General features: G+C 42.3%; 1 protein-coding gene across 1 annotated transcript in view; it reads right to left on the minus strand.

Moving 5' to 3' along the window:
- Window positions 1-24,917, minus strand: part of LOC102689928 (AT-rich interactive domain-containing protein 1A) — a 68,924-nt gene that overhangs the window by 13,962 nt on the left and 30,045 nt on the right. Inside the window, exons 3-8 of the mRNA XM_006631269.3 lie at window positions 24,217-24,840; window positions 21,663-21,782; window positions 3,757-3,997; window positions 3,553-3,642; window positions 3,202-3,372; window positions 1,295-1,601 (exon numbers count right to left, since the gene is read on the minus strand). Coding sequence (XP_006631332.2) covers window positions 1,295-1,601; window positions 3,202-3,372; window positions 3,553-3,642; window positions 3,757-3,997; window positions 21,663-21,782; window positions 24,217-24,840 — 1,553 coding nt within the window. The remainder of the gene's footprint in view (window positions 1-1,294; window positions 1,602-3,201; window positions 3,373-3,552; window positions 3,643-3,756; window positions 3,998-21,662; window positions 21,783-24,216; window positions 24,841-24,917) is intronic.

Raw genomic sequence — 24,917 nt, forward strand, 5'->3', positions numbered from 1 at the left:
ACAGATTGAAAAATGAACAGATGACTCAGACGTAGAAGGTGTGAGATGTTTTTTTGCAGGAATGCTGGATGTAAAGCTACAGCTCTGAGGAATGGGGTTTAAATGGAAGAGATATTGCTTTGCCAGCCCTGATACATAACCACACAGCTAGAACAGGCCTGTCTTCTCATTCACCTGTCCTCCTCATTTTTTGGTTTCCCAGGTCAGCAGCTCGGCACAGACGTGTTCAGTAAACAGAAGGCACTGTCTTGCCATCTCTGATCTGCTGCTTGCTCAGGATGTTTAGCCTGTCTTCCTGACGTTATTCCTCCTCTCTGGTCATCAATTTCCTGCCTTCCTTCTGCTTGTCTATCTGCCTATATCACCTAACTTATCTCACTGACAGCTGCACAGCTCCTGTCCCTGAAGGCTTGTCTAATCAATTCCCAGATTTCAGCCTTCCAGCCAGCCTGTTGCTCATTAGGACCTTTAACACAGAACAAAGCTAATTAGGCTGAGGACAATTATGGAGACAGCACAGCAGCCACAGAATCCTGCTCTGTGTGCCATGTGACTGCCTGCCTTCTACAGTTAACATTCCCTATTTAAAAGCACTCTTCCAAGAGACTGGCTTCTTTACACTTTCCTGGGAATAATGAAATGGCTACACCAGACCTAAATTCAGCTCAGTAGCAGCTGCAATGAATTGAGCAGGTAGGCTTAGCAATAAGTGAGGATGATACATCTTGCCTTGCTCTGTTGGCTGCTTACATGCAACTAAAATGACACCACTATCATCTACAGAGGGGTCACATGAAATATGAAAAAACATGGGAAACTTATTTTCATACTATATCTTCAAAGAGGCTAAAGCAAATCTTGCTGGGATCATTTCAACACTATGAATGCAGCGCAGTCAGTTCTGTCTTGTGGATCAAGGCCCCCCTGATGTAAGTGGGGTTCAAACAGTTGGTACCAGGGACATATGTTTGATTTTTATGATGACAAAACCCACCATTTGTATAAGCAACCCGACATGAGTCTCATAGTTAAAATTCATTTTCTTTAAGATTGCCGAATTTCATAAGCAAAATTACTTAGATTTAGGATGCGTGAACTTCAAACATTTAAAGATGCAACACCCCTCAAAACTGATTGCAGTTATTGATATCCAGAATTAAAATTCAAAATAGCAGCAAGCAACCAGGAATTCAGAATACAGGATTTCAAGATACATTTTTGGCATATCTCAGACACCTGGATTTTCATCAGTACGAGACATAAAGCCTATGTAGATGGACACAATAATGCCTACCTATTGTGTGAGGAGTTCACAGCTGCATGCATAGCAGCTGCGGCTGCCTCCTGGGCCTTCCTGTTGAGCCCACCTGGGGGAGGACACATCCCTGACCCCACCTGAGGGGGCATGCTGCCCATGTTGGGGCCCATGTTGGGGCCGTAGGGGCGGGTGCCCATCTGTCCCGGACCCATCCTACCCGGGGGCATCCCTGTGTATGGTGGCCCCCCTCCCTGCCCAGGCATGGGGTTCATGGAGCCACCCATTCCAGGCCCAGGGTAGCTGGCGTTGGGCATGCCAGTATAGTTGGGCTGCCTTGGGTAACCTGCCGGATGGACAAGAAAGTCACTAAAACAGGAGGAAGAAAGGGAAAACTATGAAGAAGTATTATATGCACTTGACACCAATACAAATGGCTAGACCTAGGAGTCTCTGTACTGACCACACATGAAAATCTGTAAAATTATTATATTATTTCCGGGATATACAAAAACTGACTCTCACACTCATTGCAATCAGCTGAACATGGTTAATGTAATCCTGAAAGGGCAGTACAGGGAAATTATACAGCTTGAAAAGCAAGCAGCGTATACAAAACTTGCCAAGAGGATGTCTGAAAACAATCCCAACACTGCACTTGACACAATTTCATCTGGATATAATCAAAAAGACTAAAAAGCAACACTCTCCAGATAAGATTCACTCCTACTGCGGCTTCCCAGTAAATTTGTGTTTTTATTTGAGGGTGGTACAACAATGAACACTTGAAAAGAAAGTTAAGAGTAAGCAGTAGGTTAAGAGTCAGTTTAAATGTAAATTCCTTAGGTTTTACAACACTAATAAGCCCTACAATTTTTACATTTCCTTTTCTATTTGGGATAAATAATGAATTTCTGCAGTTCAGAGAAGATATCTGAAAACTGCAAATAGTCTTTCACACTCAGCAATAAAATGAGGCTACAATCCTGCACTGTAGCTTGCATATACAAAAGGAAAAACTGCCTACATGCATTAAGTAATTCCATTTTGCCAAAAAGCAGAGGTTGTCTCGCATTCTAAATATACCTGAAAACTTATTGTTTTGCAGTCTATGCGAACTAACATCTTTAATGTTTGTTGAAAAGTGTGATGCTTACTCTTTTATCTTAGAACTATTCAGAGCTTACAAGAAAGTCCATCACTTGGAATTGATGCAAATCATTTTGAGGTCACACTTCAGTTTATACCGAGGGTCTCGTCTGAATGACAATATTCAAAACATCCACGATTAAAAAATCAATTCACCAAGAAGTTGAGACCTTCAAAAAAGACTGGGACTTTGAAGTGAAATTTTCAGGGTATTCATTTTCTATTTAAAATAACCAGTTTGTTCAAACAACTAGGAGAAAAGTCGATCAAAATATTTCAGGAGTAGCTACAATACCAGTAGGGAACCTTCTGGAATGCATGATCAATTATCATTTGAAACATTAAATCAGTACCTACAGAAAGCAGTTTTCATAAATCAATGTTTTTATCAATAGCTTCAGTGCAAGGTTTAATTAAGTTTTTATTGAGTTCACAGTTAGTGAAATAACAGTGTCCAAGGTGAATTCTGAAATATTTCCAGCAAATGGGAAATGAATAGGTGCTTTGGACTCTGTGCTAGCTGTAATATTCTATCATTACAATTCCATAAATGCTTTGAAAGCTTTTCTTAAAACTAACTACAGGCCATCAGGAGCAGCTCATAATTAACACGTCAAGGCATTTATTCTGGATAATCAGCATTATAGCAGAAGATCCACAGCAGGAGTCCTGTAACTAGGTTACTACACAAAGTGCTACACCCTCCTGATGTGCAGATTATGTCACTTTGACACTGTAACAGACTCAAGCACGTGCAGACGTGGTTTTAGCCAGACTGCTAGACCACTCGCTCTCACCTTGAGGCCCATACTGGGCACCCTGAGGCCCGTAGTTGCCCATGGAGTTGTTTTGCTGATAAGGTCCCATCCCAGCATGCATCTGGCCTCCTGAGGACTGGCGTGGAGATAAGGCAGAGCCAGGCTGTGGGGACCCATAGGCAGGCATCTGGGGGTTCCTCTGCATGTACACTGCAAGTCACAAAAGACAGGCAGGATGGACTCCAAATCACTGCATTAAGCCACTGTTCTCACCCTTTCAATGTCATTTTAATGTTTGCAAAATTAGGAGTTTTACAAACTCTTAAACTGCCCTGGCGTCATTTCAACAGCATTCTCACAACTCCAGTATGCGTAACCTCCAAAACACACCTCTGTCTTGCCCCATGGCAGACTGGTTCATGGAAGGGTGCAGGATACTCTCCGACTGCCCACTTGGAGGTCTGGGGGGCATCTGAGTCCCTGCAAGATGGTACAGCAGCAATAATCAGGAAATGGTCAGTTTTTTTAAGTTTCAGTTTCAGACGCACTGTGGGTAATCAGAAAAGGAGGCTAGGATCCGTCCAGCAGCCCTACCTGGTACACCTGCAGGGGACAGTGGTCCTGAGCGCGACTGGGTGACGCTGGCAGGCGAGCCCACGGGGGAGGGCGATGGCCCGCGGATGCCTGGCAGGTGGGGAGAGGTATGAGGGGAGAAAGGGGACTGGGCTGGATTGCTCTGCTCCCCCTGGCTGCTCGACACTCCTGAGGTACTCACTCCAGGGCTCAAGGCCCCCTCTGTGCCTGTGGGAAGGTCATCAATGGAGCCCGACAGATCCTGGATGGGAAACCGGAAGAGCACATCAGCAGAGAGCTCTAAAAATCTAGACAAGTCACACAGACCTTGGCAGTGCTCACAAAATTCAACTTAAAATGAAAAGTTATCTCCACCAAAAGACTAGTCGAACTTTTGTGACCATTGCAAACACAGCACTGAAAAACAATACAGATGTTATGACCAAAAGTGAAATAAAGACACTCCTTTTTCCAAATGCACAGAATAGCTCAAAAACGTATACAGTATGCTCTAGATTCCTTACTTCATAACATCAATTCTAAATGTCAAGGATAAAAACATGCAGGTAGCAAGATCTACATGATAGACCGGCAATTAATGCCAATTATTTGAATGTTAAAAGTCTGCTGGTTTTCCAAACCCAGCCACTATCTGTGAAAAAACTAAAAGGGCATTCAGGTCTCCAGATGAGTTTACAAATCACAGCAGGGCTGATTTCATACAGACTGGCAAGACGGGTATAACAGCACCAAAAAACAAGAACCTTAGTCCCACTTTCTCCAAAATCTTAAGAAAAATCATTAGGTCCTGACAAACCGGTCTTGCAATAATCCCCTTCAACTGGTATTTGCCATAAAAGCCAAGCAGTCCAATAGTTCTCTAGAGGAACACAGCATTTCCCATTACATGTACATTCATTCCCCTTACCTCTTACCCATTGTCAATGTGTGTATAATGCCTTTCTGTATGTTTACTGTCTCAGTTAAACATGGGATTATTAATGGATCGTGTACACTATAGTATAATCTTCAAAAGAGACTGAAGGAAGGCAAATTCTAATTCAGAATCTACCACACAAATACTCAGACAGCAGCACAAAACTAGTCAAATGATCCAAAGACTGGCTGATTTCCACGGACTCTAGCAACTGTAGTGGCAGCTAGATTGTGTGGTACAGACTAATGATTGCCAATTCAGGTATTAAGGGGTAAATCACTTGGGATTCCACGTGTTAAACTAAATAAACTATGAAACAACTTTGAAATAGGAAGGTGGAATCTAGCACAGATCAGTGTCTGAAAAATCCCCCTTGGAAAGAGAACCAAAACACTTGTTAAAAAAGGAAGATCAGAGACAAAACTGCAACAAAGTATGTGCATTTAATTGATGACAGCAGTCAGGACAATGTGTTCAACACGAAAAATAAAAGGCTGTACTTTATACAATCTTACGCCCCCCACACACACAAAATACATGTTCTGGACCAAAACCACACTGATTCTGCACCCGCGGCCAGAAAAGAGCGCTTCAAATACAGCAGTGCAAAACAGGCCTGCTGAGATGCATCAGTATGAACTGCTGTGCCTTCTTGTGAACTCCTCTTTTTCAGTGCTCGTACCGCCAGTTAGGTATGTGAGGGCTGGAGGAAACACTCGGGCGTGTGCGTGTCCGTGTGTGTGAGTGGAGTCTGTACTCACGTGTTTCCCATGTGTTTCCCAGAGTTGCGAGCTCATCTGCCAGTCAGATCAAAAAAAACACTGGAAGGGGGCCAACTATTTCCCATGGAAATCTCACACTCCAAGGCTGGCTGCAGCCCCGAAGCCGGCGGTTTTTCACTTGAAACGGCGCCCGCTGCTATTTTTGGGACATGACCTGACGAAGGCACCCCAGAGGGAGCGACATTAGGAGGGCTGGAGCTGTTTCAGACACTCTTCCCCCCCTCTGTCTTTCACCCACTGCCAGCCCAGCTCCGCTCATGACCACTGGTTTAAAACACACACTTCAGGTTTTAGAAGAGGGAGGGCAGAGCCAGCAGCAAATCACCCTCCATTTACTTCTGCTCACAAGGCTGCGAGCTACCAGGAGAACTGTGCTAACTCTGGTTACCATGCGGTGTCATGACAGCTGTTCATTTAACTGGGAGCTTTATCTGCTGCTGTGGCTAGGGTGAGCCCGTCACCTGCTGATGCTGATCTGAGACATTTAACCCAGACTAAAGATATACCGCACGGCAGATTCGCTAACAGGCATCCTTCACCGTGAAGCGCACTGTGCAATAAGGTAGTATTCAACCTGACACGCTTGCAGCAGCCCCCCAGCGCTATGTAGCACAACTGAAAAGTGGAGAGAGCGCTTTCACGCCATAGTAGTGTTGCTGACGGTGCTGAAGAAGAATCTGACTACCTGATAAGGTGTTAAGAAAAAATAGTATTCATTGTATGTCCCCCCCCCCCCCAATTACAAAATGTGAAAATAAGAGTTAGTCGTATTACAACACTTTGTTTCCTTTGCTGGAACAAAGCGTAAAGCACAATAGAATTCTGTTACACCTATGTAGCATCTTGAAATCAGAAACTGACCTAACCAGCTTTGACCCTTATTGTCCCAACTAAGTGAAGGCTTTCACACAACATTTCAGGTCTCAGTTGATTACCTTCAACAGGATCCTCTAACTAACCTTTCTTCCTCCTGCCCTTTTGTTTTCCAGGAGCCCAAACCATTGTTTCAATTTGTTCTGTGTTCACTTGGCTCACAAATCAACCATTGTATCTTCCTTTTAGTGCAACAAGACATTTAAGTTTTTGCTCACTTTAACTTGTCTTCCTGCAACTCAAGACAAGCTAATCTGAACAATTAACTCAAATAATCCATCTCTCTAACACAGGCATCACAAGACAAGTCATCTGACACTGAAGCCATTGATTTCATGGTCATAATGTATATAAATCCACAGAAAGCCTGAAAGAAGACCCTTGGAAGTCAGCCACTACAAACATGTAGAGATATTACTAACAACGCATGTCATTAAGCAAAGTCACATATACATCCATCTAAAACCCCTTTGCTTAAAATTCAGTTATGTAGTGATCCATTTAGGCAATGTCCATAAACAAGAATAACAACTCTGATGGCTTCCATACATGTCTGTGTAAATCTGCAGTAAATCAACACATGCACTGAGTGAATTCCTCTGGCAGCTCCCTGAGGCAAACAACAACAAACTAAGAGAAGCAGACAGCCCTCCTCCTACCATGGACACTCCGAGTAGGAGAGTTCACAGAACAATGGGTCATTGTGAGGCTGACAATAGCACATTCTCTACAATGTTGTTTGGAAAAGAAGGGGCCATGAAGTCCTTCCTTAAAATCACTGCTCAGAAAAGACAGCGAATATGTGGCTTCCCAGAGATTCTACCATACTGTCTATTACTCTCTGCTAAGACCTTCCACTCCAGAAGCTCAGATTGAAAGATAAAGGTTGCAGAAAGGGAAACATAGTAAAACCCAGTAGTTCACAAGCTTGGTAGAGTGCCATCAGTGGAGTAATAGATCTACAAAAGAAATGGACAGCTTGACAGATAATTGTTTATTCTATGGCCTGAAAAAGCAATGGATGTGACACCATCTACAGTTATGCTCTTCATATTTGTAGCTTTACTGACATCAAACATCAAGACATCAAAGTTTTTCAGGAACTGAAAATAGAATATGTATAACTACATTCAACAGCACTTGATACAATGGAATTTGTCAAAGATCAATGAAGAAAAACTGCCTAGAAAAGGACCTTTTCTTGTGCAGCAATGTCTGAATTTGAATAAAATTTTCCTAACTTTCTCTAACTGAAGCATTTATTGCATCAATACAATCGTATTATTGTGACAATATTCAAAAAGGAGTTAAACAATCGTTCGCATTCGCCCTTTATGATATGATCAGCATATCAAATGTTTAAGCCCTGCAATTTACTATTTATATTGCATGTTTGTAACATATCAAAACACAGATTTATGACAGCCTAAACAGATTTTTGATCATGCTTTCAAACATTCCTAAAATAAGATCTTTTGCTAGAAAAACTATATTTGTACTAATTGTGATTTATGGTAACTATTTCAAAGGCTTGTACATGCATTGTTGCATCTTAACCAGAGGCAAGGAGGGTGCCTTGAAAAGCATATCTATTTGGGATCTAAAACTTGCCTGGTTATCAAAAGACCCAATAATTCCAATTCATCCTCTTCTTTCCTCTGTGGGCATCTGAAGTGCTGTTCAGCCTAAGGGCATTCCAACATCCTGTCTGAAGCCCCCATTAAGAGATTACAACTAAATCAAATACTGTCTGTAGCCACAGAGCCGGATCCATTCCAACTGAGCTAGAGAAAAGACATCCCAGTGTCATACAGGATGTGCCTTGCAGCTTATTTAGGGATGCTGTAGGATAGAGTAAGATTTAATTACAGAGGTCAGGGAAAGAACAGTAGAGAAAGAAGATTTTTCCAGCTTTCAGCTGTCCAATCTCTGCCCCTGATACTGACCAACAGTATTTATGGGCTATTTACATGTTTGATTTCTCAGCCATGCAGTTGTTGAAGAGGCTCATATTCAAACTGGAAGAACTTTTTTACATCAGTATTTTTTTCTCTGTACTATACGTAATCCAGATCTGTTCAAATAAATTGAATGGTAAAAGAAACTAATTTAGTTATTGATAATGCTTAAACTATTTGCAATCTATAAAGAATATTTTCTCTGAGATACTTTAACTTTCTTAAATAAGAAATCACTGTAGAAAACACTTCTCTAGATACCATGGATGGATATTCCAGTTAAAAAATAAATCATTTCTAAAAGGCATTGAACCCACACTGGTACACAAAGCCAGGATCGGAATACCCCTCCAAGGTTTAATCTTTCTTTAAAAAATAGTGCAGCAATGTCGCAATAAAGGAAGGAGATAACACAAACACACATCAATGGCCTGACTGTGGGACAACGAGCATTCTGATCTCTGTTCCCTTTTCCCCAACACCGAGATGGACTATCCCTATATGTTCTGCAGGTTTCACTTCTCATGTTTAAAATTTCTATATTACTTCACTGATTCTCTGTTATGTTACAACAATTACCACAACAAATCTGTGAGCCTCTGAGTTCAGGACGCATTTGAGGGACTATTAGGATTTGTTAGTAAATAAAATTCCACCTGCTGGCACTTTTCCATTGTGAAGGCTTTGATTCATAATCAGCCCTTCTATAGAACCATCCCTTTCTGTAGCTGTTCTGGAGCTGAGCAAACAGAGCCTCTGCTCTTCCTGCTTGCTGCAGTCATTGATTTTTCACAGCTCGATATTGCACACTGCCCAGTTCTGCTGACTACACAGCTTGCCCAGAAATTTAATTATGTCTCCACTGGCTGTGCCATTCAAAAATACTGGCTACTCATCACTGTGCACAGAAAGAGACAAGCCTTTCCCTTTTCAAACGAAAACCAGATCAACAAATGTGATAGAGGACTAATCAGCCCATCTCTTTGGTGCAGCCTGCTGCGCTCTGTACAAACAGTCCCCTCCCCTATCTGGGTTTCAGATCCTACGCATCTGTGTGCATGACAGCTTCCTTTCAGTTTGCTGTAATGCTGCAAAAGCCTCTTGTTTCAAAGTTCTTGTTTTCTCCCAGATTGCTCAGGCACTGCATATGCCACACTGTACTATGCACTCAGACATTAGGTAAGCAAGGATGCCAAAGTGCTTTATAACTCAAATAGGCTCAGATTCTGTCATGTCAAAAAATTACACCTGCAATATGCACCTTTTTAAGCCTTCAAAAATTGTTTCCATGCCAGCAAAGGCTTACAACACACTCATATCCAGAAAGCTGATAGAGGCAAGTTTGTTTTCACAGTTAACAAGGTTAGTTTCCAGTGACGCAGATATCGCAGAAGGTTCAAACGGATTTAAGTGGTGCAGAGCTAAGTCATTTTTTGAGTTATTTCTGCTTCCATTCATTCTGTCATTTGGATGAGAGAGACTAAAAAAAACACTAGCTAAATGGGTTAAACTGCCACCTTGTTAACATTCTTGCTTTAATGGTTCATAAAAACAAGTTCCTGATTCCATGACACTGTAAGAGAAGAGCAGGGGTATAAACCCTGACGTCCAGACTAAATTCCACGCTGGACTTTCATCTGGCCTCCCTAAATTTCTGCTTAAATACAAACCAATCACTCATCATAGTAAAGTAATTTCTTCCTTCTCCACTGGATCTGCTGTGCAGGGGGGCCTGATGAAGCAGTGGCAACTGTGTGCCACACAGGTGGGTGCTGCACTTCAGTTGTAAAGCACAAGACCCACTTCATCTATGTAAAGCACTTTGGCTTCCTTTAAGATAAAAGGCACTAATCAAAAAAAATCTCATCATGACTACCCATTCATTACCAGGAAGTCATTTGTTACCTTGTATGTGTTGCAGCAACCCAGAGCCTATTTTGAAAACCTAAAACACTAGTAAGAACTATACCCTGAGCCTCTCCAGGGACTACATGCACACAGACACAAAGAGGCAATTCAGAGATGCCAGTGAATCTGGCCAGTGTGTTCCTGAAAGCTGGGACGAATCTGGAGCACCTGGAGAAAATCCATGCAGACGAGAACAAACTCGGACACTCCAGTCTAGAACTGAACCCATGAACCACCAGGCCACTCTGTCAGCTGGAGATTCTTAGAATTCCGGCAGCAAGGAATTGGGGAGCAAAACCAACCATGACAGCTTTAACCAAAGAGCTGTGGATGAAGGCTGAAGACATGACCATGTGGCACGCCACCTCCGCTCACCCCTTGCAAGCAGCAGGACGGCTTTCAGGCCAGAGTGACCGGTGAACAGATCAAATTGCCTTCAGTGAACCAACACCAGTCATCATCACCGTCCACAAACCCAAAACTGAAGGAACATTAATAATAATAGCAAATAATACTAATTTTAGGCTGGCTACTTCATTATAATAATGCACGTAATTTTTCTACACTGCTCAAATATTAACCTTTCTGTACAAAACTGAAAGCTCTCTATACCTAAATGCTACTGCATCACTGTTTAGTAACTAGGCTGAAACAGCAATATTCTGTGACATTTGTGAAATCTCAGTGGCCACTTATTGTTAAGTTAAATGGTATGTATTGCTTATTTTGTGCAAAAGGCTAATTTTAAAAAAAATCCATTAGTGTTCTACACATGCAATGTTTTACCTTACACTAGAAAAACTGGAAGGCAAAACCAAGAGTTCTTGGTTCCCCATCAATCAACACTCACAGCAGAGTTGCTTAGATAACGCCAGCAAAGAGGAATGTGGCTATTAACAGGATCTGGTGTGGAAACAACTCACTATGGGGTCTCTGTTTCTCACTTCCAAACCTGATATTCAGTCTTCCCATTTAAATGCTTTGCAATCAAACAGTGCTCACTAATCTTACAGTGGGGCACAACGAGGGATTTTACTTGAGAAACCCCCAGACTCCAACCAGCTTACTCTATCAGCTTTACAGCTTAAATGATCACCATTAGGAATTATTTAAAACAAAACAGATTAAACTGATTCTTACAAAAAGATATTTCTTTATAAAGCCTTGAAAATGAACCCCTAGGCCATTAAATAAACCTTGGTGAGGAACGAGTCAGCTAACTGCTGGTCCTCATCTCTGAGAGCAGCACTACTGGTCTGGCTTGGCTTGCCTCCCTGACAGTTCATGCTGTCGGGTCTCCACACTCGCACTGAGCATCCGATTTTCTTGTGTATCCTCTTGGCAAAAGAAAGTGATGCGTCTATTAGGCTGCCATGGCAACCGTGTTCTGCTCCACGTGTCTCGACGCACCAACACACATACTCCCAGGGGCTGAGGGGTCACAGCACAGTCAACTGCTACAAAGAGGAGGCTGTCGTTACAGGAAACGCAAGCAGACCTGAGCCTCCCTTCCTGCTCTGCAGCTTTAATGAAACCACCTCTTTACCCTGTGCTTTAAGTAATTGCCCGTACAGCTGCCCCTAGCCTTGATCGCTTCTCCTTAATTCCATAGTACAAGTAGCCTTCCACAGAAGTAGAATGATCTGCTTCGTAAGATCCCGGTCACAGAAACAAGGAACATAACCTATAGAAATAAAAGCGATTATATAGCTTTTTTTACCCTACCCAAACAACCAATCTAACCTCAGATAGGAGGAGAAGCGTATTATCAACCACCTGAGTGATGTATAGCAGTCCATATACAACAATAGCAGCACGGCACTACAGTTCAAGTAGAGACGTTCCTTAAATTCCCTCTTAATTCAGATGGTGAATGAAGGCTAGACTGTAAAAAACGAGAGTGGAATCTAGCCAAGACACTGAGGTTAACACCCCTGCCCTTTCAAAAACTGTCATGGGATCTTTAATGACCAAACAGGACCTCATTATGATTCATATACCTTCTTTTGCCTCAGTATAATATCAGATTTGCAAAAAAAAAAATCTAATCACTCTTACAAAGCAGGTCATTTGAAATCCAATTTGCTTTATTTTCCTTTCTTTCCAGTGGCAATCTGGTTTCCTCATAACCAATATTCAATAAGTACTGTGGTCTGCCCAGACTGGGAAACAGAGTATTAAATCACAGAATACCTCCTCTTTAAAAAAGCTTTCCATCTTTTTGTGGAAATGAGACAGGAATATGCAAAACAGCATGAGTGCATATGTGCTGAGGCAGCAGTCCATAGTGAAACACTTCAAGTACATTTCAGTTTTCAAAGCTGTACAGTTATTGAGGGTGTTCTTCAAATAATTCGGAATTGTATTACAGCAGATGTGGTCAAAATCACCACAATAAGACGAAAGATGATGCTATGACAATCCAAGCTGTAGAAATGTCTACACAGGAATCGTCTTTAAATTATTTTTACCACAATAAAATGAAATATCTACAAAACAGCGTACATATAAAGTCTGTAGTCTTCTTGGCACAGAACCCAAATCATATAAAAAGATAATTAAGTGCTTATTTTAGAAAATATAAAGCATGGACACCTTTGGAAACAAAAGAATGAAAAATAGTATAAGGGCAGCCATCTTAGGATCGAAACAGAAAGCCTACACTTATCTTAAAAAGTTTAATGTCTCATTTTTATTATGTCCTGAAATTAGATGAATACAGTTTCGGAGTTAATTGAATTTCACACTTAAAAAAAAGATTCAGTCCTTTTTTTGGTTCCGTGAACTTGGAAAGTTTTCAACTGCACATAGTCCTGGCAAACTTGTCAAGTCTGTAAAGCAAGAACATGCATTTCACAGCCAACTGAGTCCCCTTACAAGCTCACCAGTGTCCAATCTGGCTCAGCATCAAAACACACTGAACAGCAACAAGTTTAAACATTTAAAGAGTATTTAAATAAGGCAGTCCTAGAACTACCCTCACTTTCAATTCCATGTGGCCCTACTTGAAGTCAAGCTTAGGTACTGAAATCAATAATCCAGCTCACTTCAGCTCATTACCCATCTCAGAATAAGGCATGAACCCTGTCAGTTTAAGACCATGGCAGAACTGCATGTTCTTGCAAAGTAAGATGCAGGCAGAAGGCTAAGAGAACAGGTTGAGAGAAGCTGAGAGGACCTACACTCAAACTCCCCATCTTTTTTGCTTACACATAGCTGTTCTATCAACAGGATACACACTACCAAGTGTGAATGAAAGGTATTAAACAAAGATTCTGAAACCGGTCTTAAAATGTTATGCTGGATATAGAGAACCACGAAAGGCCATTCTGAGAGTTTCTGGTATAATGTTACTTGCTCATACACCCCCAAGCAAACTAATCTGATATAAAGGTAGTTAAATGAAGACAGCCAAAGCCTATGGCAATGTCTCGATGTGATATTAAGGAAAAGTGAGGCCATGCTATTGCCACAAACGATGCCAATGGAGACCAACCATTAGGCCCCATAATAAAATAAAATGACACACCCACCAACTGCCAATTATAAATCCAGTACTGTGTGGCAGCTTTCCAATGGGCAAATACAACCTGTCTCTGCGAATTAGAAAACTGCCATCGAGTGATGTGTTTGTAATCTGCTTTCAGCTGGTGGGCTAAGCTTTTGATTGAATCCAGGTCTGTGAACATAAAAGAAATGGATGGGCACAGAGCTTTCTTCTCACACACTTCTTCAATCAGATCCAGCTAAAGTAAGGATCACAGCCCTCTGCCTGCTTACAAAATTCAGGTCTATGGGATGAGATTTTAGAAACGATTCTTGTACAATAATGGCTCCTGCTACCCTGCCACTGTGAGAATTCTCAACACACTTGAGATCCAAGGCTTTGCAGAGCTGAGCTTAACCATAAGAGGGCACTCCCATTCCATTAGAAATACAGAAGAGGCCTATCTGCCGGGCTTTGCTAAAGAACCTCTGTCTCGATAATCAATTCATCACTTATTCATATGTATTTTATAAAGAATCCTAAAAAAAATACAGAATGAAGTGTATGGAAAAAAGGGAAAACAATTTGCCTTCATACAAACAGGAAATAAAACCGTGATCTGGTACCACAGCATCCACAACCAATTACTTGTTTCACATTTAATACCAGTGCATTATTTATCCTCAATGAAGACACAAAAAACAAACACTGCTCACAAAATGAGCCACTCCCTCCCTTACAATTACAAGAACTCTAAAAACTGACAGTATCAAAGTAAAAGCTGCCTGCAAGAAATTACCTCCACATAACTTTGCTCATTTAGCTCCTCTGAAGTTATAAAAAAAAAATCAAGGAACTGACTACATTCAGGCTGCAAACTGGCATTTTAGAGGGATGAAGATAAATTCACCTCAATCCCAACCCAGTTACCCTTCTCTTCCTTAATCCAGGTTTGGGCTTCTGCCAAACCACAAGACAACTCATCTGTAGCTTCTGACAGAATTCACAAAACTGAAAAAAGAACAACCAAGGAATAAATGTTTTGACCTGTCTGCTCCAGCAGAGTGAACAGATCTTTTGAGAAATATGAATTGCTACACATTACCTCTTAAAAAGCAGTCAAAAACCCTATTATTTATTAATACCTGATCATCTTACCACAGTAAGAACAGCAGGGCTGCTTCCCTATGCTCATCAATAAGAGGGCATTTACAAGAGCTACTACAACCAAAATAATGATTTTATTACATGCTTTTCAGAACATAATCCCAAGCTTTCAATAAAACCTTTATTGCTATATTAGAAGTGCTTTTCAAAGAATTTTTAAAAATGCTCTAACCATAAAAGCTTAAACCATTTTGACTGAAATTCTTTTTCAGTCTCTAAGTTAGTCTTGAAGCATTCATATGCGATTCAAGTGTCATTCAATCTTGAATGACAGAAGGCTAAAAGGACACACTATGAACATCTTGCAGAAAACAAGCTACAGCAAGTTTGTGACAGGAACTGGTAAGCTTAAGAAATGAGAAGTGAAAATTTCAGAATCCTGCTCTGGGCAGGATAATGGAATTAGTCCGTTGCACACTGCCATTCAGCATGTGTGTATATACATTGTTGGGAAAATGCAAATGTCACAACACTTAAAAAACTCATTTTCTTACAGAGCAATACGTATACCCTCCTTCTAAAAAAAATCCAATGACGGGGGGGGGAAATCTGAAAGTAGGATGACCAAGATAAAGAAAAGCAAATGTTTGTGTGTTTATGCAGAATACACCAGCAGTGTGCTTTACCCTAATTGCGTCCTGTGTGATTTGATTTGTGAGGTAATTCACGGGAGGAGCAGACAGCCTGAGGTGTCATTCATGTCCCGATTGCTACTAACAACAGAATGGCAGTGTGTGAGGAGCCTTTTGTTTGCCTCACAATAGCAGCAGGGAGCCCTAGTGAGCAGCACAGATGCCCAGCCCAGCACAAAACAGCCCGAACTGGGGGTGTCTGCTCCTGAGACAGTCTCTCTCCCTGGAGTAACCTTTCAAAGGCTCCCCTTCCCTCTGCTCAAGGCCTTATCTTGATGGCAAAGTCAATTCTGGACAGCTGCCACTTTCTAATTCATAGCACAGCAGGGACAGAACCAAATCCATTTTACCCTGTTAAAAGCAGAAAAGACTGCATTCTAAGTTTAATTGTGTTGCTAATGCAGAGTTGAATAAACTAATTTCATCCAAGTGCTGGTGCCATCATCACTGTTGTATTTTATATCCAAACTGATGGACACAACTAATAAAGACAAAAAGGAAAGCTGGACTTTAAGAACCTAAGGTTACAGGGTTAGTGTGAAGGGAACAGTACACAAAGAAGTGTTTAAAAGAGAAACTAAGGTGGGACTAAATCTCAGGACACCTGAAAGAGACCTGGAGTAGGTTTGAGTCAACTAAAATTGGGTGCCTCAATACGCCTACCTTCATGTAATTAGGGTGTCTCAATTCCTTTTATAGAATAAAACACTACTGTGAAAAAGTGAGGGCTACAGTGGAAAGCAGGCAGAGCCCCAGAATCTGAATATTGTGCACACAGGAAGCACAGGCCCAGAAGCCAGGGACCAGAATAGAAACAGGAAACACGCCCCAGACGCTGAATACTGCAATACCGCAGCTCGCAAAACAAGGTCGACCAGAGCAGTGTTATGAAAGCTGATTTACAGAGCCACTGCTACAAGGCAACCAAGCACGGAGGCAGGCCTGAAGACTTGCAGCGTGGCGGTCTGCGTCTCTCTGCACGGCTACAAAAACAGCCACTGCTGCGGCCGTCTGGAAAAAAAGACCAGAAAACAGCCTAAAAACCCTGGCAGCCAAACAAAGGCATATGAGGAAAAAATCGTAGGTGGTCCTCAACTCTACAAGGCCAGAACAAGTCCCGAGAAAGTCCACAAATAATGCCCTTTTGCCTTTCGTTCCCCATAACCACTTTTCTACCCTTAGTATAGCGACTTAATTAAATTCTAAAGGGAGAAAAAAAGTCTAGATGACCAACCATGCCTCAAGCTCGGTCATATGAACCACCGATGAACTGGGAAGATTCCCCACAGGCTGTGAGCCAGTGTGGGCGCACACACACAGGCGGGGGGCTGGGGGGGGGGGCTCATCCCGAAGAGACGCTCTTGGCAGTGGTCAACACTTGGGTTTTGGGGGCGGGGTCGTCTGGGATTAGCTTTCAGCGGGACTCCGGCACAAAAGCCCGTCTTGCTGAGGTGTCGAGAGAGATTAAAAAAAGAAAAGATTTCCCACGGACAAACAGGAAGAGGATGTGACTTTTCCAGAAAAGTGAAAGCGTGACAGTGCTGACAACAAAGCGGCAGCTCTCGGCTGCAGTGATGTGAACCTCGGCACACCGGCACCCCTGACTCATCGGCTGCCCTGGGAATCCCACAAGGTCTTCTCTTCCAACAGCCTCAGCGTGGCAAAAACGACAAAGCCTGACACACATGTAAAACTTGCAAGTCTGAAGACGTTTTCATGTTATGTAGAAACCAGAAGAGTTTGAAGAACCATCCAAGAAATGCTGGCTATTCCTCTACACTCTCCAACTGAACACAGAAGGAATAATGTTTTCTGTGGCCTCCAAACATTTGATTTGGCTTAGTTCACTTTTATTAATTTCTAAAAGGAATGAAGAATGTTTCATTTAAATGAGAGTCCAGAATCTTCAGATCGAGAGGCAACCTACATTGAGAAGCAGACTTAGAGCAAAAATGAGTATTTTCTTGACAGAAGCACTGCGGTCCAAACTGTGACGCTGTATTACAGAACAAGCTGCTGTTACACAACTTTAACAGGTCTAGAGGGACTGGACTGCAGCCATCCTTGATGGACTAAAAATTATACTGTCAAATGCACATGCTTTAAATAGCTGGTGACCCACAAGAGAAACCTCTAAGATAAAACTATTATTTAAATGAATGCTTTACTCTAGCAGTTTTTAAAAGCAGCACTCCACATATAGGCTGTGTTTGGAGATGAGCACTTTTTATGTCCGTGACAATGTCTTCATCTCACTTTATTCCATTGTATTTCAAAGCTGTCCTCTCAAATTAATAGTCATTTCTTCTGCTGAAGAGGGTTAATTTGTATTAGTTCACGAAAATACGTGTAAAGGAAATGGCATTTGGAGGTGTATCAGCTAGTTGCCTGAGCCCGGATTTAAAGGAAGAAACGTGTTCTAATCACTGCATAAACTCACCCTTTCACATTGAACAGTCATTGTGTGAATACAACTTTAATTTAGCAGCTGCCACATAAAAAACAAGTTGCCTAAGAGATAAAGAATGACTGTTTTAACCAGACCATTCCCTGCCTAAAAACTATGTAGCTGGTGTGCTGTTGTAAACAGTAAGGGAAAGCTGACAGTACTTGCTTACAGTTCCTTACAGACCACTTTTCAACATGCAAAAGCCCCACATGGTGGAAAATCATAGTTTTTCCCATTTAATCCACCTACAGTTCTGAAAAGATTAATATCAGCTCAGGTATAACAGCCCGGGAAAAAAAAACTAATAAAATTTAGTGGCAGTACTGCTGAATATGACATTCCTGTAAAGGCTTCTATTGTATTGTGTGAAACAGGCAGGAGGTGCTCAAATTACAGACTGAATTCAACTGAAATTGAAAAGCTACTCTTGGTATTTTGACCCCTGTAGCACAACTTAAAAATACCTTGAAGTCCCAGCTTTCTGATAAGAGTCGAATATACCCCGAACAACAGACCATACCAAATAAAAATGCTGGGAAAAAGCGGCTGGCATCAATGAAGATGTAGTGATCACATTTCCTTGCTGTGTTTCCCCGTTGCCTCCTGCTCTACACTCAATCTCTCGAAGCCAGTAACAGATTGACACTTATACTCTTCTATTGTCAAACTGTTGCCACTTGCCATTGGGAGGAAGACTGGATGGGACAGCTCAAACGTTTCCACTGGATAAGGAGGCATGCTCTGATGGCATTACTCTTCTCCTAATTCCTCAGTAAAGACCCCCCTAGCCTCTCCTTTCTCAAGGTCTGCTGATCCAGTTTCTAGTTTGCTACAGCATGCTGGACTGTCCCATCTATTTCCATTCTGGTTCTTTGGGTCAAGAACTTTGTTGCTCTTTTTGCAAAAATAAAGCAGGTAGCATTTCTAGCATAGAAATCTTTGAGCAACTAACAGACTTTACCTTCAAATATATGTCAAGACCAAATGGTTTAATTGCTGCCATACAACAGCATATCAAACCAAACAGATTATGTTCTAATAATTGAAAAAGGAATAAATAAATAGAAAACTGGGCTTTGAACACTTGTAATTTGATAGGGTTGGAAACAAGGGAACCAACACAAAGCAAAAAAATGTATCTTTTCTAGCTTTAAATCCATTCACCACAGCAAACACAATGAGCCACAAGATAGCCTGAAAAACCGGACAAACTGGTTATCAGATCCCTACTCAAGTTGGCACACAGTAATCTCTACACAAAATGTGACAGATCCAGAAGGTAGTGATTAAGTGATCCAGGAAGCAGTGATTAAGTGAAATCTGCTCATCCCACCAATAGCCTGATTACTCTTGACAGAATCAAAACCAGAAGAGTAGGGACTTCTCTGAAAAAGAGTAACCTCCTGATCTAATTCCATGGCCTCCAAAACAGGGCCTAGAGGATCCCCTTGGTTACAGCCTATTGGCATACAAAAGAAAAACACTCTTATCGCTGCCAAAAACACCATTTGTTAACCAATTAACATAATACCACAAAGAATTCCACTTCTCCACAGCAAAGAAAGTTCAAACCCTCAATCATTTTCAAACCACTGCAATCCCAGAGTAACCATGTAACGGTTTGTTCTGTAACCGACCGAACAAACCGCAGCTCACACCCCACCCCCTTACAAATCGATGCTCCAATAATAATGATGCCACATCTAATAATAAAAAACTGAACAGAAATCCAAGCGTTTTCTATAAATGCGTATCAGCAGCAATAGAGAGTTAAGTATACGGATTTCACAACCATTATAAAATAAATTCACTTCTCTTTCAATAAACGTCCACAGCTTTACTTGAGATAGGTTAGTGTTCGTTTGCTTCATCTGAAAGGTAGAAAAATGAAAACATTTTACAGAGCATCAACACTAGCTCACAGGTTAAATGGCACTGAAATTAATTTTTAAATTAAGCCAAATTGTGGTCATTTTACAAACTATCAAGCTATCCGGGCACTCAAATATCTCAACATTATTGGCCTAGAGTTCCAAGACATTACATTTTCTCATGCTGACAGGTTGCTGTCGACATAAGCTCCCAGCTCTCTACTCTGAACACGCTGGTAAAACACTCGTATGGGTGGCGACCTCCACCACACCAAAAAAAGTAAACCCCACACACTTCTATATAAGAGATGCAAGGTTATTGCCATGTGGAATCAAAACAACCCAAATCCTCATCTTTTTGGTCTACAGTCCGTTGGCTGTACTACCAAAACATGTTGGGTTTCAACACCTGTAGCGTTGCGGTACCACATCGGCCATGTTGGTCACGGTTCCGGTGCCACTCAGCACCTACTGCCAGCGCAGCCCAGCAACGAGCCACCTTGAACAAGTCAAGAGATCACAAAACCTACACACCATGACGGAGCCAACCAAAGTCACCTAGGAAACTTCCAATGCCCTCACAGGAACACGGCACTAGAACCCAAATCACTGAGAGCCAAGAAACATGAGAAACTCTGAGCAGTACATTAGAGAATACCAGTTTATCAAGGAACATTTCTTAAATGTTGCGTGTTTGGCTTAAAGTTACAGAAGTTATAAAAAGCCCTACTTTACAAGGATCTTTAAATATCTGGCATCTATATACTTGGAATTTATTACATCTGCTAAGTTTAGTTTTCTAGCAGTCATCTCTGATATTCCAAGTGAAATTTCTTGATCATTTGTGTCTTAATTATATAAAGCATTTTCTTAACATCGCATTACATTCTCAAGCGAAGGAGTTTACAGCACACTGAAAGTCAGCTGCTTCTTCTGCACAACTTTAGGTTCTTGTTTCAATGAAATAAACTTGCATATTAAATGATAAAGTTCTCAGGGAGGTCACTGTACCAATGAAGCACCTGTAAACAGACAGAAGTGCTCACAGGTGCCAAATGGGACGTCCTCTAGAAGCAGAAACAGTCCAGACTCCAGGTCTTCTCTAAGCTGATATCAATGTTACTGCTTGGTCAGGTCAGGTAGGAAAAAAGATTGTTGAAGAGCTACGTGAAAACTCTTTAATCAAGATAGTGACTTTCAAATGGGCAACTGATAACTAGGTGTACAACTTATTTTATCTACAGCTTCTCTGCAAAGTTGTTTCTTGCCAATCATCTTTTTATACTTTAGAAACCCCTTGTGCATCAGACTTCTGTCCTTGTCATTCAGTTCCCGTTTTTATCCTCCCCTCAGCAGACGGCTGACTCTTCTAGCATGAATGCACCCAGCAGCACCTGGCAGAACCCAGCATTAAGGAGGGAACATTATTCAATTGCTCTAAAGACAGCAATGTACTTCTGTTTGTACACATTTAGTGCTTAGATAACTTTACACCAATTAACTCCCAGATCATCAACAACTGCAAAAAACAGATGAGGAGAAAAAAGGCAAACCAGAAGCCATACTTAAACCATTCTTTGTAGATACAATCTAAAATGATCAAACGATTGTTTTTCCCCCCACTAATTTGTTTTACTATTATCTTTCACACATTAGTTCTATTTAACCAGGTCTGGGATATTTTCTTACTACTATAACATTTCTTAAAACGTTTAAGGTTTCACAAGTGAAAATATCACCAATCAGGTGTAAAGTAAATCAGTCCCGTTCAGCTAAGCAATGAGAAGAAAAGGCGGAAAATCTGAAAGGTAAACGATTAGAGAGCGATGGGGAGCGATCGGGCCGAAGGCTGGGGACACTCACCGGGAGGCTGGAGGGCCGGCCCTGCATGTTAACGTCCTCTGAGCCACTCTTACTGGAAGCCATAGCAGGATTGGAAGGAGGAACGCTAGACTGGGAGCTGAAGGAATCCTGGGACAGCTCCTAAAAAAGCATCATGGCAAGAATGAGAGGGAGGAAGGAAGACCACAGCCAGGGCACATGAGCTGGATGTCCGATCGCTTAGAACTGTCCAGCTGTGGCAGAACACCTTAGATTTAAAGGTGCTTCAAGCAAGACACTCAAACCACAAATGAGCTGGAACCTAGGCATGACCATTGCTAAGTATTCACCTACAGTATTTTGTATTTTTGGGGGTTTATCGTCCAATGAAATACCTCCCTTTAAATGCAATTAGCCATTGCATCTCAGGTTACTCATTACCTCCGAGCATGGACATTTTTTTAGATCCATTAACCATAATTAAAATATAGCTGTGACTGTACACTATGGAAGTCTCTTCTCCTGAGAAATATTGGGTTATGATGTTCAAGAACTTGGGCAATTAAACCAGCAACTGTATATCCGCTTGTTTATACTATCTTGCAATTTACACAATTTTTTGTATTTATACGAAGTACTTTAGAACATCACTTTGTAACTGCTTTCCTTGTGATCTAGCTTTTTTTCTTAGTGATTTTGATCATTGAACATGCTCCTCATTTTTTGCACACCAGGGCCAATTTTTCAAGAAGCCAATTAACCCATCAATGTCGTTATACTACGGGAGAGAACTGGAGCACCTAGATAAACATGCTTATTTTGACAATTTAGATTTTTTAATGTAGTAATGAGAGACACAAGGTAAATTTTCAGACCTTGAGAACCTTGAGTTACAACTAAAGAAATGGGAATTTTAATTTTCGTCATGTCATTCGTAATTTCACAAATTTTGAAGAATAAATTCCCTTCACAAACTGCGGGATCAGTGAATTTCAACTGATCTGATAAAATCTGTTTGAGGGTCTGGTAAAATAGTGCCAGTGATAAGTGAGAAGCATTTCACTTTAAATCAGCAGAGGTTTCATGTTTTTAACTAGGAAACAGATTTAATAAATGGGAAAGTTAATGGGACATTGCAGGGCAAAAAAGAAAGAATAGTTTTTACTTGGCATTAGCTGTACAGAAACAAAACAAATCCCTTAAACTATTAATATTGATCTTTGGCAACAGCTACACATTTAACAAACCAAGGATATTGGATTTTCCATTCTTCGAAGAATCAAAATTTCTCCACTGCTCTTTTAACCTCACCAACTATTTCTCCAATTGCATAATTACAAGGTCTTTATTACCATTTGCAAAAATCAGACAAAAACCCACTAGTACAGTTTCAATTAACACAAATGTGGATCAATCACTGAGGCTGCTCTGAAATTTGGAGGAACTGTGTGGACAGGATGTCTTTCCCCAAATTACATGCAAAAAAACTCCTCTGTCAAACTTGATCTGCGACATCAAACACAGGCTGTATGATTAGACAAACGATTTAGCTACCTCAGCAGTAAAAGGACCTTAAGTTCAGAAAGCTGTTCTCGAACCAAACAATATGAATGAGAAAACTGCAGCTCCTCGAGTGTTGGCTAATCCTCCTTTTCTGATCATCCATTTTGACCAGACTACCAACTATAAAATTAGAGTCTACTTAACAGATAAATTAAAAACAGCATTGGTCACAATACAGATCCTTTGGGTAGATTATTAACTATATCACCCCACATTGAGCATTCACCCCTTTAGTGTTTTGTATCTACTAACCCAAGAGGACGCCTCTTCCCCATCATGATGTTTCTGGTACCCTTACACTGGGAACACAGTCAATGTCCTGCTTGTTTCATCACCTCAAAATATCCCATGCTACAAATCACTGTAGCAAAACAGTCACTGATCAAAGGGCAGCTACAGTGTTGGCTCCACAGGAAGTTCGATCAGTTACAGAGCAGAATTTGTATCATTAGACCACTACAAGATCCATCTTTCCCCCCAGTTTCCCCCCCACTATTTGGGCTCTCCTAACAGCTTGATTTGTCTATCGAAACATGAATTACAACTGCACTACCGACTGTTGCTTTTGTTATTCACCGGTAAAAAGCAAGAGACTGGGATTCCCGCAAGCAGTTTTAAAATATGAAACGCATTTGTAATCAAGCTTTGGGAAATCACGTGGTCCAGCAATCTGTCCTACAGAGTGCAAATGTCAAACCCCCTGCCAAAAAACACCACATTACATACAAAAGCTATTAAGGCAGCATGAACATGAGCAAATCCACACTCGGGACTTGAGTGAAGCTAACACGAGGGACGTTTAAGAGCACGGACAAGCCCAACTGTGCAGAAGAACATGTTCGCCGATGCAGAATCCAATGGCAAGCAGCCATTTATTTTAGACCGGTCCCACGACTTGCTACTAAACAGCAGAATTCATTTTTCAGGTCACCTGACGTGGGACAGATACAGAAAGAAAACAATGCGCGTGTCCCTCTGACTCGGCAGAAAGACGGGGGCCGTGTTCAGGGCAGGAACACAAGCCACACAGTACCTGAGGCGGAGGGGGGAACCGCTGGTAAGGAGATGGCTGCTGCTGCTGCTGCTGTGGAGGAGCCTGGGAGTAGGGGGCGGCCTGGCTCTGCTGGGGAGGGGCGTGTCCCGGGGGCTGCTGGGATTGCGGCTGGGTCGCTGGCGTCGGCTGCGGCGGCGGCGGCTGGGAGGGGGGCTGCTGCTGCTGCTGCGGTGGCGGCGGGGGGCCCTGCGGCTGAGGGTAGCTGGGCTGAGACTGCGGGGCCTGGGGGGTCGCCTGCGGCTGCGGCGGCGGGGGGACTTGCTGCTGCGGGTAGGGAGGCTGGGCGGACTGGGGAGCCTGGGACTGGGAGTAGGGAGCCTGGGACTGGGGCGGCACTGGCGGCGGCTGCTGCTGCTGCTGCTGCTGCTGCTGCTGCGCCTGGGACTGGGGGGTCTGGTGCGGCTGCGAGTAGGGGGGCTGGGCCTGGGCGAGCGGGGCCGAGGGCTGGGAGTAGGGAGTCTGCGCCCCTGGCTGGCTCTGAGGTTGCTGCGGGTAAGGGGACTGCTGCTGGGCGGCGTGCGGCGGCTGGGCCTGCTGGCTGTAGTACGAGGCCTGGCCCTGCTGTCCGTAGCCAGCTGGCCCCTGCTGTCCGTATGGAGGCATCTACATGGGAACACAACAACAGGACACGTTCAAGCAGGAGGCGGAGGTGACCCAGCACTCCCACCGCGGAAACCGAC

Source organism: Lepisosteus oculatus, chromosome 11, assembly GCF_040954835.1.
Source record: "Lepisosteus oculatus isolate fLepOcu1 chromosome 11, fLepOcu1.hap2, whole genome shotgun sequence".
Taxonomy (NCBI): Eukaryota; Metazoa; Chordata; class Actinopteri; order Semionotiformes; family Lepisosteidae; genus Lepisosteus; species Lepisosteus oculatus.